This window comes from Erythranthe guttata, chromosome 3, assembly GCF_056151865.1.
Source record: "Erythranthe guttata isolate IM_541 chromosome 3, IM_541, whole genome shotgun sequence".
NCBI lineage: Eukaryota > Viridiplantae > Streptophyta > Magnoliopsida > Lamiales > Phrymaceae > Erythranthe > Erythranthe guttata.
In genome coordinates, this window is record NC_142535.1 from 7,558,403 (window position 1) to 7,574,122 (window position 15,720).

The window sequence follows — 15,720 nt, forward strand, 5'->3', positions numbered from 1 at the left end:
AACGAAAAAAAAAAGTCAATTAACAGTTAAATCACTGTCAGCGACAGTTAAGTAACTGCCGGAGACAATAATTTAGCAGCCAAGACAATAATATTAATTAAAATATTTTTTTTAAGAAAAAAAAAATTATAAAAAAAAAAGTTAACGGCAGTTGACCGACCAGGAAAAAAATTCAGGAAACAAAATGTTTTTCCAAAAAAAAAAAAAAAAAAAAAAAAATCAACGACGGAGACCGGCGTTCTCTTGCGGTCAACGCCGGTCAACGGCGGCGACCGGCGGGTCAAAATTGAAATTAGGGTTAAAATTGGTTAATTGATGAAATTTGGCTAAATTGGGGTGTAAATCATGAAATTGAAGTTGAATTGGGTTTCAATGAATTGGGTAATTTTGTTTTATATAAAAGAATTTTTCTTATTTGCAAATAAGTTTGAATAGGCTGGATTTATTTAAAAGACAAAAAAATTGGATGTCCCTCTTTTAATTAAGTGTCCTTGTCATGCGCCTATTTGTCACTACCCCTACTTTTATATATACATATACATATACTAGATCATGTGCACCGCGCAATGCGCGGTGTCGTTGCCCATTATTTAGATAATACAAATATGGAACAAAATGATACCGCCAGAAAATAACAGTTCGTCTCAAATAAACAGTATCCAATGCGAACAAAACCATGACAAAAATTATAAGAAAATATTTCCGCCGACGCGATTTCAGGTCCTGCTCTTGTAGCACTGTGGAGAACAAAGTTCAATTAGAATACTGAAAGATAGATACAATGCGGTAAATCGTTGAAGAACATAATCACCAACAAGCCTGTCAAGTGTCAATACAAAGTGTCAATACAAAGGGAAAATAAGCGGCTGAAAAAGAAAATTCTCATGAGAAAGACGATCGTACATATTGTTAATTAACATTTAGCCAAGATTCACGTTAGCATCTTTATCCGAAACCAAAGCCACACAAAACTCTCACAAGAAACCAAAGTCAGAATCTCCTCCTTGGACTCCGAGAAATAACATGAGATTGAGAAAATTAAAAAGAAAAAAATATAGTTTGCCTCCGTGTTTATCCTCTAATCAATTAGAAGTTGTAGCAACAATGCTGCTACTTCGAACACGCTTTGCAATAAGACGCCATTTAATACAATGAGGGATGTTTTGCTCAAACAATGATGACCTCGGGATTTCATAAAGCTAAAGAATTTAATATATAATTCATCGTGCACAAAGATTCTTCAAGGTTAATTCTTTATCAATTCTTAATCTACAGCATCGATATGAAATGTTAAATTTTAAGAACCACTTATAGGCTTTCGGGATACCGCCAAGAAATTTCAGTGACAATATTTTTAACAAAATATCAAGATTTCTATTTTTCTAGTTAACTCTCAGCCAAATCATGGTATTTCAGAGTTATGCACTCTATGTATTTCACAGATACCAATATGATAATTTGGTAGTAGCGGTATTCCGATTCCTATGTTCTGCTGTTAATAAGAACCTGAATTTGAGTTGGCAACTGGAGAAATATGAACATTGTTATTTAAAAACACACGAAAAACCAGAACCCATACCTCCTCCGCATATTCCTCCTTCTGAATGTTCCTCCCACCAACAATGATGAGATCCTTGATCCGACCCGTGATGAACAGGTTCCCTTCGATGACCAGACCCAGATCGCCGGTTCGGGTGTACATTTTACCGGGTCAGGTTTCGAACACGTTTCGGAAAGCTCCGATCTCCCCCAATACCCAATTCCGCCGCTAGGTCTACTGATCCATATCTCGCCTTCAATTTCCGGATATTTACGCTCTTCGCCACTCTGCGGATCGACGATTCTCACATCCACATCTCGATCGGCGTAATCAACATACCCACAGCTAACCCTACCTTGCCAATCCACCAATATAGGTTTCCCTTCGCCGTACGCGCAGCTCACGAACACGCAATTCTCGGCCAATCCGTAGCCGGGAGCCATCACGTACTCCGATAGACCGTGCGGAGAAGTAAGCTCGATGAATTTCTTCAGAGTCTTCTGCCTCACCGGCTCGGCAGCAACCATTAGAAACACCATGGAAGAAAGATCGTACTTCAAAGCTCTATTCTTCTCGAGCTCCAATCTCCGAATCATGAATCATGAGTTCGAAGGCGAAATTGGGCCCCGCACTGTGGGTCCCCTTGTACTTGGTTATGATCTCGAGCCATAAAAGAGGGACGTCATCGGAGAAAACAGGACAACTGTCCCGCCGCTGACGAGAGCCGTGAAAAGCTCTCTGTGCCTCATCAAACAGAACCCAATCAACTTTTATGATGTGACTGAGCAGATCAGTTCCACCAATTTCACTTATAGCTCTATGTGCCTCATCAAACTTCTCGTATTCAATTAGGGCATATCCCTACAAATCACAACACAAACAACACCTAGCAGATGAACATCTCCAAAAAAAACAGCCCAATTTCTTTACCTTGACGAAACCCGTGCGGCGATCAAGGAAAACGGCCCGCCGTCAAAGCCTCGTACACAAATCGTTGAAGAAGGCGAATTAATCCCCACCAGACTGAAGCGAGATGACTTTTTATTTGGGGCTTTTTTTGGAGGAGGCCGCGGCGGTATCATCGGAGAGAGAGATGTGAGGGGAGATATCCGAATGGGGGATGGTTTGCTCCAAAATCGTCGAGATGATGACGTGTGATCCTTGGAAGATATTTTGGATGATAGCTCGTCGGGATTCCGCCGGAGGGGTACCTGCAACGCCGGGAGGGGTTTCCCGGCGTAGAAGCTCCGACGATCAAGTCAGTGTTTATCGAGAGATAATTGAGTGTTGTTATGTAAGAGAGAGCATAGAAGTAATGAGTTGAGAGTAACTCCCTATTTATAGGTGAAGATACTTGATGAGCAAGAAATAAGCAAACTTGCCCTAACTCCTCTTCTTGGGCCTGATATGGCTTTGGGCCAAATACAAGTGAATGCTCCATCTACGGCCCAATAAATGATTGGGAAAGCCCATGAGGACAATTCGGTCCGTATCAACTACTCCCCCCTACTCCGAAGTCTAGAAGTCGTGTTTAGACTAGGAGTATTATTCACGTGTTGTCTTTTCATCTTACCTCGTTTTTTCTCTGGTTGTATGACTCGTGCGCTTATCTCGCCGCATTGGCTTGAATGTCTCTAGCGATTGACATACTCGATTTGATAGGCTATTCTTGCCTATTATAACAAGTCATTTTCGTTTCGATTTAACAACTCATTTTGTGCGATTTAATGCCTCGTTTTTGCGCGATTTAACGTCTCGTTTTTGCGCGATTTAACGTCACAGTGTAACCCGCGATTTAACGCCACAATGTAACACGCGATTTAACGCCACAATGAAACACGCGAGTTAACGCCACAATGAAACACGCGAGTTAACGCCACAATAAAACACGCGAGTTAACGCCACAATGAAACACGCGAGTTAACGCCACAATGAAACACGCGAGTTAACGCCACAATGAAACACGCGAGTTAACGCCACAATGAAACACGCGAGTTAACGCCACAATAGAACACGCGAGTTAACGCCACAATGAAACACGCGAGTTAACGCCACAATGAAACACGCGAGTTAACGCCACAATGAAACACGCGAGTTAACGCCACAATGAAACACGCGAGTTAACGCCACAATGAAACACGCGAGTTAACGCCACAATGAAACACGCGAGTTAACGCCACAATGAAACACGCGAGTTAACGCCACAATGAAACACGCGAGTTAACGCCACAATGAAACACGCGAGTTAACGCCACAATGAAACACGCGATTTAACGCCACAATGAAACACGCGAGTTAACGCCACAATGAAACACGCGAGTTAACGCCACAATGAAACACGCGAGTTAACGCCACAATAGAACACGCGAGTTAACGCCACAATGAAACACGCGAGTTAACGCCACAATAGAACACGCGAGTTAACGCCACAATGAAACACGCGAGTTAACGCCACAATGAAACACGCGATTTAACGCCACAATGAAACACGCGAGTTAACGCCACAATGAAACACGCGAGTTAACGCCACAATGAAACACGCGAGTTAACGCCACAATGAAACACGCGAGTTAACGCCACAATAGAACACGCGAGTTAACGCCACAATGAAACACGCGAGTTAACGCCACAATGAAACACGCGATTTAACGCCACAATGAAACACGCGAGTTAACGCCACAATGAAACACGCGAGTTAACGCCACAATGAAACACGCGATTTAACGCCACAATAAAACACGCGATTTAACGCCTCGTTTTTCCACCAATCCATTAGTTAGTATTGTATTAATATATTCTATCCAGGTGATGGATAATTTCAAGTTTCGTGAAAAGAGTTATTGCCATGGAGGTATAGGCACATCAGTTAAAAGAGAACTTACTTCGCAAGGATATTAGGAAGAGTTCGAGCTTTCATAGATTCGTATTCGAGGTGGAGATGCGAGCTTCATAGGACCAATGCTAGATATGAGAGAACTACAAGTCTCGAAAAGTCCTCGACGGGCATTATATCGACGAGATTCGGTCAGAGAAGACCGAGGTGGTAACATTCCAGACGACGAAATCTGGCTCGAAGTTGTAGGAGAATTGGCATAGAAGTGCGAGGAATGTGAACGCGAGCTCCCGGAATAAAGTAAGTTTTCAGCAATCTCGCCGAGCGGATAACTTCGAGCTTTAGGTAGAGAATGCGAGGTGGTGGTGTTGACACTTGATCGCCTCGACTCGTAGCGATCTCTTGCCGAGGTGGAAACCTCACATCGCCGTAAGAATATTGCTTGTATCTTTTCTTCTCACATAATCTCCTCTCGTAATAAATGTGAGCGACAAATAGTCTAATTACCAGAAATGAATTTGAGGTGTAAGTTGTGAGTGCGAGTTCAAGGTTTCACCAAGCGTCGGGTTCATTCGAGAACTCCGGACTTCAAGAAAACTCAGCCCGCTAAATCATGGAAATAAACTTCGTGCTTTGAGGGATCTGCCGGGGTATAAGAGAGAAAATACAAGCCGTTGAATTAATAAGCCATGGGTATCTATTAACCAATATCGAGCTCAGGAGTAAGTTCGAAGCTTGTGGCGCCCGAATACCCATGCTGGTCAGTGACCTTAGACGGTCAGATTTAGAGAGATAAGTTTTAGGCGTCCCGCCACCGATCGAGAAAAGAAAATCAGGTTGTCCAAATACGTCCCTCTGACAGATTCCAACTCAATGTGCGGCAACGGATATGATGTTGAGTAGAGAGCTGAATTTGTGTAAGTGATGGGTCCGACATGTTCAGCTCGGCGGGCATCGGGTCGGCGAGACCTGGGTCTGACATGTTCAGCTTGGCAGGCCTCGGGTCGGTGAGACTTCGGTCCGACGTGTTCAGCTCGTCGGGCATCGGGTCGGCGAGACTTGGGTCAGATTTAGAGAGAATAATGCGAGCTTGGGGAGCTCTCAACCAACGAATAAATTTCTGGTTTGTGGAAAACCACATTCTCGCGACTTATGAATCTGAGTAGTGCTGAGCTTTACAAACCCTTCTCGAAATTTGAGTTTCAAAATGGAATGTTGCGGAGCTCGTTATACTTCTGCTCGTAAAGCAGCTGACTCACCATGGAATGTTGTAATTCACCGAAAACCGATGCGGCTCGATTCCCCATCTCGCTGATCTCATCTATTTTGTTTTGCAGCTCAAATTGTAGATTCTCTTCTCGAATTTTTCTCTCATCGTATTCTCCTTGCAATTCATGCAGATCGAATTCCAGTTCCTTACTTGCTTCGCGTGAGAAAGTATTCTCCGTTTTCAAATCACCATTATCTTCAGATAACTCCAGTTTCTGCTTTTCGACTAGACTTATCTTTTTTTTTTTTTTTTTTTTTTTTTTTTTTTTTTTTTTTTTTTTTTTTTTTTTCCGTCTTGAAGTTTGATTGCCATCTCATGCAACACTTCCTTTGTATTCTTAATCTCGTCGCTCAACTGATCTCAGACAGAGGCAACGACCTTAAATTCGTTGTCTGTTTTTTGCAGCTTGTCCTTGTGGTCAAGATTTTCAATCTTCGATTCCTCCAACCTCGCCTCAGTTGAGGTTAACTTGTCCGTAAGAGCAACATTCATCTCACAAAATTTATTTCGATCACTCCCAAGTTCTCTCAACACCGTAAGTTTCTCGTCGGTAAAGCCTTGAAAAAGCAACGAGAGATTCTCCGAGGCCAACACTTTATCGCACAAGACATAGTTTTCCTCTTCCAGGACATTGTTCCTTTCCTCCAAATGTACGATGTTATCCGTTAACGAACTTTTCTCCTCCGAATTCGCCAACCTCCCCCTTTCTAAGATCTGGCAAACACCTCGCGTATACATTAGCTTCTCACTTAAACCTTCGATTCGAGCCAACAATGCGTGCTCGATTTTGCTTTTTTCCATCTCAAGGATTTTTGAATCGGTATTTAGTTGATTAATTAATGTGAAAAGAACTGATAACTCAACACACCGCTCGAGATTGTCTTCCTCGGCTTCGCGGATTGAATTTTTCATGCTTTGAAGTTTAGTCAATAGCTGTTTGAAATAAACCTGGTCCTTTGTAGCATTATCCTCGCACGAAGAATTGTCGTATAAGCCAAAAACTTTCAATAATCGAAAAATTCTTGCCCTCAGATAACTAGTTTGATCTGATAAAGAATTGATCTCAAATTGTTGCTCGGAACTTTTCTTCTCCAACTGCAAAATCTTCATTTCCGATAAACTCGATTCATGTAGAAGTTTCTGATTCTTTACAAGCATGGAATCGTTACTTTCCTTCAACAGTCGAGCAGTACTGCGTAAGATGATTATCTCGATTTCGTTATTCATGGCCTTATCTTCCAGAACGAGCATCTCAGCTTCGACACCACTGAACCTATTATCGTTTGTCTGAACATAGTTGCCGTGTTCTTGCCTCTCCAACTCAGGAAACATCTTCAGCTCTTCAACTTTACGAAGCGTCGACTCTTTCTCTTTCTCCGGATCAAAACATCTTCCTTCCAGTTCCTCTAATCTCGTATGCGTGTTCTCCAGCCGAGAAATTAGACCGTCATTTTTGCTTATCAGACCAGCCTTTTCGTTCACAAGTAACTGACACGAATCTTCCGAGATTTTCGATTTAGCCTTTAAAGCTTCAAGTTGATGTTGTGCTTTAGAGAGGGAACTTTCTAGAACCGTGTTATTCTCCGATAGCTTTTCAAGATTCTCGTTTGTCGCCTTTAATTCCGCTACGAGAGTCAATTTCTCTTCCATAAGGAATCTGCACGATTGCTCCAGTGCTTCCATTTCCCCTCTAAAAGCTTCCAGCTCAGCATTCAAATCAGACAGAGACATCTCCGAGATCGAATTTTTCTCGAGAAGCTGCTCCAGAATTTCCAGTTTTTGCAGAAGAGCGGCTTTCTCAATACTTTCCCTCTGACAAGTATCTTTCAGACGGGAATTCTCGTTCTGCAATTGTTTCACCTGGTTCGACACCGAGAGGTGCTTCTTGTGCGGGCCACTTAGTTCTTCTTTCAGAGAATATATTTCTTGCTGCAGGGCGTTTCTTTCGTCTAATCGAAGCTCAAATTCCTCCACGAGTTTTCCTTTCAATTCAGTTAAGCTATAGATCTCGTTTTGCACATCTTTTATCGACAAGGCGGAAGATTCATCCAGCTCATTAAGGTGCTTATTCTCCTCTTCATACTTTCGAACCTCGTCTTGTAAACTCTGATTTCTGGACTCAAAGACCCTCATTAGGTGGGCCCGGTTCTGCCACTCCGAGCCCATGGCCCGCAACCCCTCTTGAGTTTGTGCATGCAAATGCTGCAGAGTTTGGAAAGCCGTTTCAGCCTCGACGAAGCGCAATCGTTCTTCTTGCACGCAAGCCCAAAGCCTCCCCAATTCCTTTGCTTCTCGGTGATCTCGCGTGATTGATTCCCCATCTTCAAAGACAAAGATTCCATCTCCGAATGAAAAGACTAATTTGCCCTCTCCAACATGACACATTTTTCCTTCAGGCTAGAAATCGTCTCCAAGCACTGTTTGTACTGCAGAGCCGCAGTTTCCTTTACCTCGGTCAATTTCGAGACGGTTAGTCGGAGAATTTTGATTTCGCCCTCTGCCTTTTCAGCTCTCTCTTTCAACCTCGTGGCGTCGTCTTTAGAAACTTCTAGATTGTTCTCAAGCTTCGAAATGGTCCCCAACGACTGCATGTACTGATCGAGAGCTAAGTCCTTTTCGAGAGCTAATTTATCGAGTTCGTTTTTTAAGGATTGTGCTTCGACTTCAGCAGCCGATACGGTTGTCTCTAGATCGGATATTCTATCTAGACACTGTTTGTATTTTCGAAACTTAGACTCCCTTTCAGCTTCGAATTTGCTGAGCGCTTCTTTTTAGGACAACAACCTCGTCGTCCGCTTTACTCGCATGATCAGTAAACAATTTGAAATCCTCGCGGGTTCTCGTAATCTCAGCCTCGAGCTGAGCCAGCTTGTCCGAACTTTGTTGGTACTGAACTAATCTAGCTTCTTCCTCAGCTTCCAGCTCAGCAATGGCTTTCTTCAACGAAAGAATATCCTCGGAATCATTTTCTTCCTCGTCCGCCTCGTCAAAGTTAAGACCTCTTCTCACTTCATTAAACGCTTTCGCGGGCTTTCTTCTAGAAACAGAATCGGACTCGTCAGTGAATTCTCCCATCGGTGTCGACATGTCGGGGGCAGAACTTGGGGGGGAATCATCTGGAAACATCATCTGGTCTTGATTGGGGAGATGTTCGGACATAGCACGGTGGGCGTGACGAATAAAACCAGTTGCGTGGCCGTATCTTTCTGCTAGTGCACGATATGCTGGGTAGAACCCCTCCAGCATTTTCATAAGCTCGGGTCTTTTTCTTTTTTTTTTTTTTTTTTTTTTTTTTTTTTTTTTTTTTTTTTTTTTTTTTTTTTTTTTTGAGTTTTCATAAATTCTCTACTACACTTGATAGCATTAACAGATCAACTCCCTCCGTTACTTACGAACCAGAAAGAAACAGAATTTCAGCTAGAATTGTCGAAACCGAAATACTCCAGATTATGAATAGCCAGATATGCAGCAATCCCAACAACATAACCAGCAAAAGCAAAGTCAGTTACCTTCTTGAAGTACCAAAATAAGTCGATTTCTACACGAGGGGAATTTTGGGCAGTAATCTATTTGCATCAACAAAGTCGACGGCGGAGGTAAAACAGCCGGAAATTCCGCCGGCGGTGGGTGTTTCTTAAATTTGTAAATTGATGAATTACTGAGATGGATTTTGACGAGCTATTGCTCAATTGGCGGCTCTGGGCTTCGGCGAGGAAAAGAGAATCGGATTTCGAGGTGATGAGCCCGCGAGATTCAGCTTGGCCGGCGTTCGATAGACGAGCACAGGTTTGGCGAGGGATGGCTCATCAAATCCAGGTTTAACGAGATTCGATCTCGTTAAACGAGGTCAGCAAAACTTGGCCGATGGACACGGATGGACGAGCACCAAGACGGGGTTGACTGCTTCTTCTTTCCTTTCTTCTCCCACCTCGGATTCGTCAAGCTCTTGACTCAGGATTTGGACTCGTTTCATGTCATTTACCTCGTAAATCTGCTCTTATTTATTTTTCTCTCTAGATTTTGGTCGATTCATCAGATCTGGATTCTCCTCTTTGTAATTTATCGATTCATCGGATTTAGATTCGAAACACAAGATTTGAGCCCCTTTCTTGGTTTCCCGTTAAAAAACTTCTCAAGACACTGTTCTTCCTCGATCTTCCCTTTAGATCTGCTATCAGAGGCAGCTCATATTCTCCCACCTCATAGAGAAGACTCCAAAATCAAACGTCCTCACGTCCTAGCCCGAGATGTTTTCCCACAGACGGCGCCACTTGGTTTGCTCCAAAATCGTCGAGATGATGACGTGTGATCCTTGGAAGATATTTTGGATGATAGCTCGTCGGGATTCCGCCGGAGGGGTACCTGCAACGCCGGGAGGGGTTTCCCGGCGTAGAAGCTCCGACGATCAAGTCAGTGTTTATCGAGAGATAATTGAGTGTTGTTATGTAAGAGAGAGCATAGAAGTAATGAGTTGAGAGTAACTCCCTATTTATAGGTGAAGATACTTGATGAGCAAGAAATAAGCAAACTTGCCCTAACTCCTCTTCTTGGGCCTGATATGGCTTTGGGCCAAATACAAGTGAATGCTCCATCTACGGCCCAATAAATGATTGGGAAAGCCCATGAGGACAATTCGGTCCGTATCAGGGGAGAAGAAAGAGTTATTGATGATGGGGAGGGCAGGTCAATAATTGTAGGCGGAGAATTAGAGAAGATAAAAGAAAATCTAAAAAAAAAATTAGCAGGTCGATCGTGCATTTGCTGAAAGAAAAAGAAAAAGTAAAGAAAGGAGAGATATGATTGGTGGGAATTGACGGAATGACGTCGTTCCAGATTAAAAGGGGCAAAAAAAAAAGCGGAAAAAAATAGGGGGGCAAGAAAGGGGGTTATGAACATATATATATACTTAATTAATTAATTAATATATATATATATATATATGGGGTAATGGCAAATAGGCCCATGACAAGGGCACTTAATTAAAATAGGGACATCCAACTTTTTTGTCTTTCAAATAAATCCACCCCATTCAAACTTATTTGCAAATAAAGAAAATCCCTTTATATATACCAAAATTACCCTCAATTCATTGAAACCCAATTCAACTCCAATTTCATGATTTACACCCCAATTTAGCCCAATTTCATCAATTAACCAATTTTAACCCTAAATTCAATTTTGACCCCAATTTTAACCCTAATTCTTATCAATTCCACTCAATATGATCTAACTTCTTTAATATTACACATTGACCCCGGATTTTAACAAATATATCACATTAACCCCCAAAACTTTTTTTTTCAGAAAATAATTTTTTTTCTGAAATATTTTTTTTCCGGCCAGATTCCGGCGTTGACCGCCGGAGACCGCCGGTCTCCGGCGTTGACTTTTTTTTTTTATTTTTTTATTTTGTTTTCCTGAAATTTTTTTCCGGCCGGTCAACGGCCGTTGACCGCCGGGTCTCCGGCGTTGACTTTTTTTTTTTTTTTTTTTCTTAAAAAAAATATTTTAATTAATTTTACTGTCTTGGCTGCTAAATTACTGTCTCCGGCAGCTATTTAACTGTCGGAGACAGTAATTTAACTGTTAATTGACTGTTTTTTTTTTTTTTTTCTTCAAAAATATTTTAATTAATATTACTGTATTTGTTGTTAAATTACTGTCTCCAGCAGTTATTTAACTGTCGGAGACAGTAATTTAACTGTTAATTGACTTTTTTATTCTTAAAAAAAATATTTTTAATTAATATTACTGTATTCGTTGCTAAATTACTGTCTCCAGCAGTTATTTAACTGTCGGAGACTGTAATTTAACTATTAATTGACTTTTTTATTCTTAAAAAAAATATTTTTAATTAATATTACTGTATTCGTTGCTAAATTACTGTCTCCAGCAGTTATTTTACTGTCGGAGACAGTAATTTAACTGTTAATTGACTTTTTTATTCTTAAAAAAAATATTTTTAATTAATATTACTGTATTCGTTGCTAAATTACTGTCTCCAGCAGTTATTTAACTGTCGGAGACAGTAACTTAACTGTTAATTGACTTTTTTTTTTTTTTTCCTTAAAAAAATTTATTTTAATTAATATTACTGTCTTGGATGTTAAATTACTGTCTCCAACAGTAATTTAACTGTCTTAGACAATAATATTAATAATATTACTGTTCGGAAAAATAATATTCATAATATTACTGTCCCAAACAGTAATATTACTGTCTGAGACAGTAATTTAGTAGTCAAGACAGTAATATTAATTAAAATATTTTTTTTCTAAGAAAAAACAATTCAAAAAAAAAAAAAAAAAAAAAAAAAAGTCAACGCCGGAGACCGGCGGTCTCCGGCGGTCAACGCCGGAATCTGGCCGGAAAAAAAACAGTTCAGAAAAAAAATTATTTTCTGAAAAAAAAAAAGTTTTGGGGGTTAATGTGATATATTTGTTTAAATCCGGGGTCAATGTGTAATATTAAGGAAGTTAGAGCATAATGGGTGAAATTGTTAAGAATTATATTATTGAGGGTATTTTAGACTAAAGACATGGGGATGGGCTTAATTGAGAGACTGTTTTTTTTGTGGACTAAAATGCATTTAAGTCCCATGTGATGGGCCTTTTTGCCATTTGCCATATATATATATATATATATATATATATATATAGATATATATATATATATATATATATATATATATATATATATATATATATATATATATATATATATATATATATATATATATATATATAGATATATATATATATATATATATATATATATATATATATATATATATATATATATATATATATATATATATATATATATATATATATATATATATATCTATATATATATATATATATATATATATATATATATCTTTATTAAGTCTCTAACACTCTATCTGTATTAATTAATAAATAAGAGTATCTTAATCTAACTATATTTATTTTTCTAAATCGAAAATATATTTATTATTTTTTTAATATTTATGCATAACTGAAAGAAGGGAGTAATATAAGGGGTCATTACAAATATGCCCATTAATTGGTGCGTATTCATAAAGAGATCGGGTCAAAAATCTCTTTTACCAATAAGTTCACACATGGTCCAGATTTTAGTAAAGGACTAAAATAACCCCTCATACTTTACTATGCTCCAATTTCATCATTAACTTAATTTGACCCTAAATTTCACAAATTATTCAACAAATGTAAACATAATAAAAAGCCAAAAGAATTAATATTACTGTGAGTGACAGTAATATTACTATAACAACAGTAATATTACCGTCAACCACAGTAATATTACAATAATAGACAGTATTTTATTACGTTACCCCGTCAATAACTCAAACAAACAAAAAAAATCCAAACAAAATAATAATATTTATGTGGTTGACAGCAATATTACTATAAAAACAGTAATATTACCGGCAACTACAATAATATTATTGTGTTTACAGTAATATTACAATAATAGACAGTAATATTATTACGTTACTCCGTGAATAACTCAAACATACCAAAAAACCCAAAAATATAATAATATTGATGTTGTTGACAGTAATATTATTGTGTTTACAATTATTTTACTGGACAATAATATAATTACGTTGACTTGTCAACAAATCAAACAAAATAAAAAAAAAATAACAAAAAATAAAAAATATAATAATATTACGTTAATTTACTGTCAATGGCAGAACGATTACATAAATGTATTGTCAACGACAGTACAATTACTTAAATTAACTGTCATTGACAGTATAACTACGTTAATTTACTATCAGTGACAACACAATTACGGTCAACGTTGAGCGGTGGACGTACAAAAAAAAGGGAAAAAAAACATAAAAAAACACTAAAAAAAGTCGACGCCGAAAACCGGCAAAAAAATCCGAAAGAAAGAAAAGAAAATTGAAGTCAACGCTGGAATCCGGCGGCAAAATTTGGTTTTTGAAAAAAACATTTGGGTCAAAATTGAATAATTTGTGAAATTTGGGGTCAAATTGAGATTAAAATAAGTTAAGGATGAAATTGGAGCATATTAAAGTATCATGCAGAAAAAAGTCAAAATTGAATGTTTATAGTCAAAATTAGATTTTTGTGGACAAAATTGATTAAACTGGGGTTACAATTAAGAATTGGATATAAATAGTTGAGGGTGATATTGACATATACATGAATGTTTCATTTATTTATAATAATATTAGGGGAAATATGCAATACCCCCTTAAATAGAAAATATTTTGAACTAAATCCAATTAACTTTAATGACTTTTGCATAAACCCAAATTCCAGTTTGAATTTGTGAGACCCCCTAGACTTATGTGATAAGACAAAAATACCCCCAACCCTATAACCTTAAATCCTAATTTTTTTCTTCCGCTATCAATCGTCATGCTCGGATTTTTCAACCGATTTGTTTTTTCTCTTCATTTTTCTTCTTCCTCAAACCCTAGATCTACTCTTTCCATCACTACAAAATCAAAGAGGCAACAGAAAATCACCGGTGGCCGGAGTCGACAAACAGAGGCGGTAAAGGACTAGCGGCTAGACACCGACGGAGTTTTCTGAAAATTACCCTACGCCGCCCATGTTCTCACCATGGCCGCCGCCCTTCACTTCTCGGATTTTCAACCGATCTGTTTTCTCTCTTCATTATTCTTCTTCCTCAAACCCGAGATCTACTCTTTCCATCACTACGAAATCGAAGAGGCAACAGAAAATCACCGGTGGCCGGATTCGACAAACAAAGGCGGTAAAGGACTAGCGGCTAGACACCGACGGAGTTCTGAAAATTACCCTACACCGCCCATGTTCTCACCATAGCCGTCGCTCTCCGCCAAAACACCTCCGCCGCCCTTCACCAGAACCGCCGTCGCGGTACTCCGTCAAAAGTGTCATTCGAACGATGCATCCCTTCTCCCTCCGCTGCCTGCCGAGATCTATAATATTAATCGGTAGAATTTATTTTTTATTTTTTCTCGAATTAATTAACCGTAAAGCTCGTTCTGGATTTGAATTTTTCAATTTTATCATTTGTTTGTTATGAATGCATAGATTTCAATTATCTTGCATTTTATTAATTTTCTGAGTTTTTGTTATCTCGGATCCTAGTGCATGTTTGTATACACTGATACTTGTGGATTGGCATGATAAGAGCTATGATTTTTATTTTTTTCGTTATGTTGTTCAAGTTCGTTTTATTTATCTGAGAATGTTTGAGCGTGGATACCATTTGCCGCCGCCGCCTCCTTCGTTTCCACATAAGGTTGTTTCTCTCATTTTCATTATTTCTCTCGATTTCTCAGTTTTTTTTTTTTTGCTAGATTTGTTCACCACTATCGTCGCCGCCTCTCTTACTGTCTCTTTCGTCACCGCCGCAACCGCCGTTGTCATCGACTTGCCTCCCTCTGTTTCGTTATTCTCTATCTTTATTTATGTCTTTTTCGAGAAAAAAAATTTCTAATTTTTTCTCCAGATCTGAAAATACAATTTCAGATTTGAACAGCAGCAGTAATATGACTATAGTCATATTCTAGTCATATTCTAATATGACTGTCGTTGAATATGACTGTAGTCATATTAGAATATGACTATTGTTGAATATGACTGTAGTCATATTCATATTCGAATGTGTTTTATCTTATCGTTTCAAGTTGCCTTGTAATAACAAGATTCAAATAGTAATTTTTTGTGTGGATGTTGATTGAATTGTTTTCGTAAACATTAGGCCATCTACATTGTTTTATATAATTTGGTAAACATGACTGCACCACACTATATAACTGGATTTTTTAAGTTGAAAATGCAAAAAAATAATATAAAAAAAGAATATGACTATAGTTGAATAGTCACATATAGTCATATTCAACTATAGTCATATTCGGGTAGTAAATCAGTCGGAATTTTTTTTTTTAATTTTTTTTGTTTAAAAAAAATTAAAAAATAAATAAAAAATACCAAATAAAGTCTGAAAATAATAAAAAATAAAACATAATATTTTTTTTATATATGGTAACAGTTTTTTAGCATTTAAACGTGTGTGAGAGAAAGAGAGAAAAAAGAGAAA

General features: G+C 38.4%; 1 protein-coding gene and 1 pseudogene across 3 annotated transcripts; both read right to left on the reverse strand.

Annotated features, from left to right (window-relative positions):
- Nucleotides 1-541: 541 nt before the first annotated feature.
- On the reverse strand, nucleotides 542-2,655 carry LOC105966877 (hypothetical protein). 3 transcript variants are annotated; one of them, XM_088815474.1, is made up of 3 exons: nucleotides 2,471-2,655; nucleotides 1,580-2,401; nucleotides 542-737 (listed from the first exon to the last, which is right to left on the reverse strand). In XM_088815474.1, the coding sequence occupies exons 2-3, from the start codon at nucleotides 2,134-2,136 to the stop codon at nucleotides 587-589; spliced, it is 708 nt and encodes a 235-aa protein (XP_088671600.1). In that variant the 5' UTR covers nucleotides 2,137-2,401; nucleotides 2,471-2,655; the 3' UTR covers nucleotides 542-586. The 3 variants fall into 3 exon arrangements, with proteins under 3 accessions (XP_088671600.1, XP_088671601.1, XP_088671602.1); XM_088815475.1 differs by having other exon boundaries at nucleotides 1,580-2,284; nucleotides 2,432-2,655; XM_088815476.1 differs by having other exon boundaries at nucleotides 607-819.
- A 3,219-nt stretch (nucleotides 2,656-5,874) lies between these two features.
- LOC148771682 (protein NETWORKED 1D-like) lies at nucleotides 5,875-8,889 on the reverse strand (annotated as a pseudogene).
- Nucleotides 8,890-15,720: the final 6,831 nt, after the last annotated feature.

Coding starts and splice junctions, on each gene's coding strand:
- LOC105966877 (XM_088815474.1), bottom strand. CDS start 2,136: ATGATTCGGAGATTGGAGCTCGAGAAGAATAGAGCTTTGAAGTACGAT. Junction 738..1,579: donor AGGAGGAATATGCGGAGGAG/GTATGGGTTCTG, acceptor TGTTCTCCACAG/TGCTACAAGAGCAGGACCTG.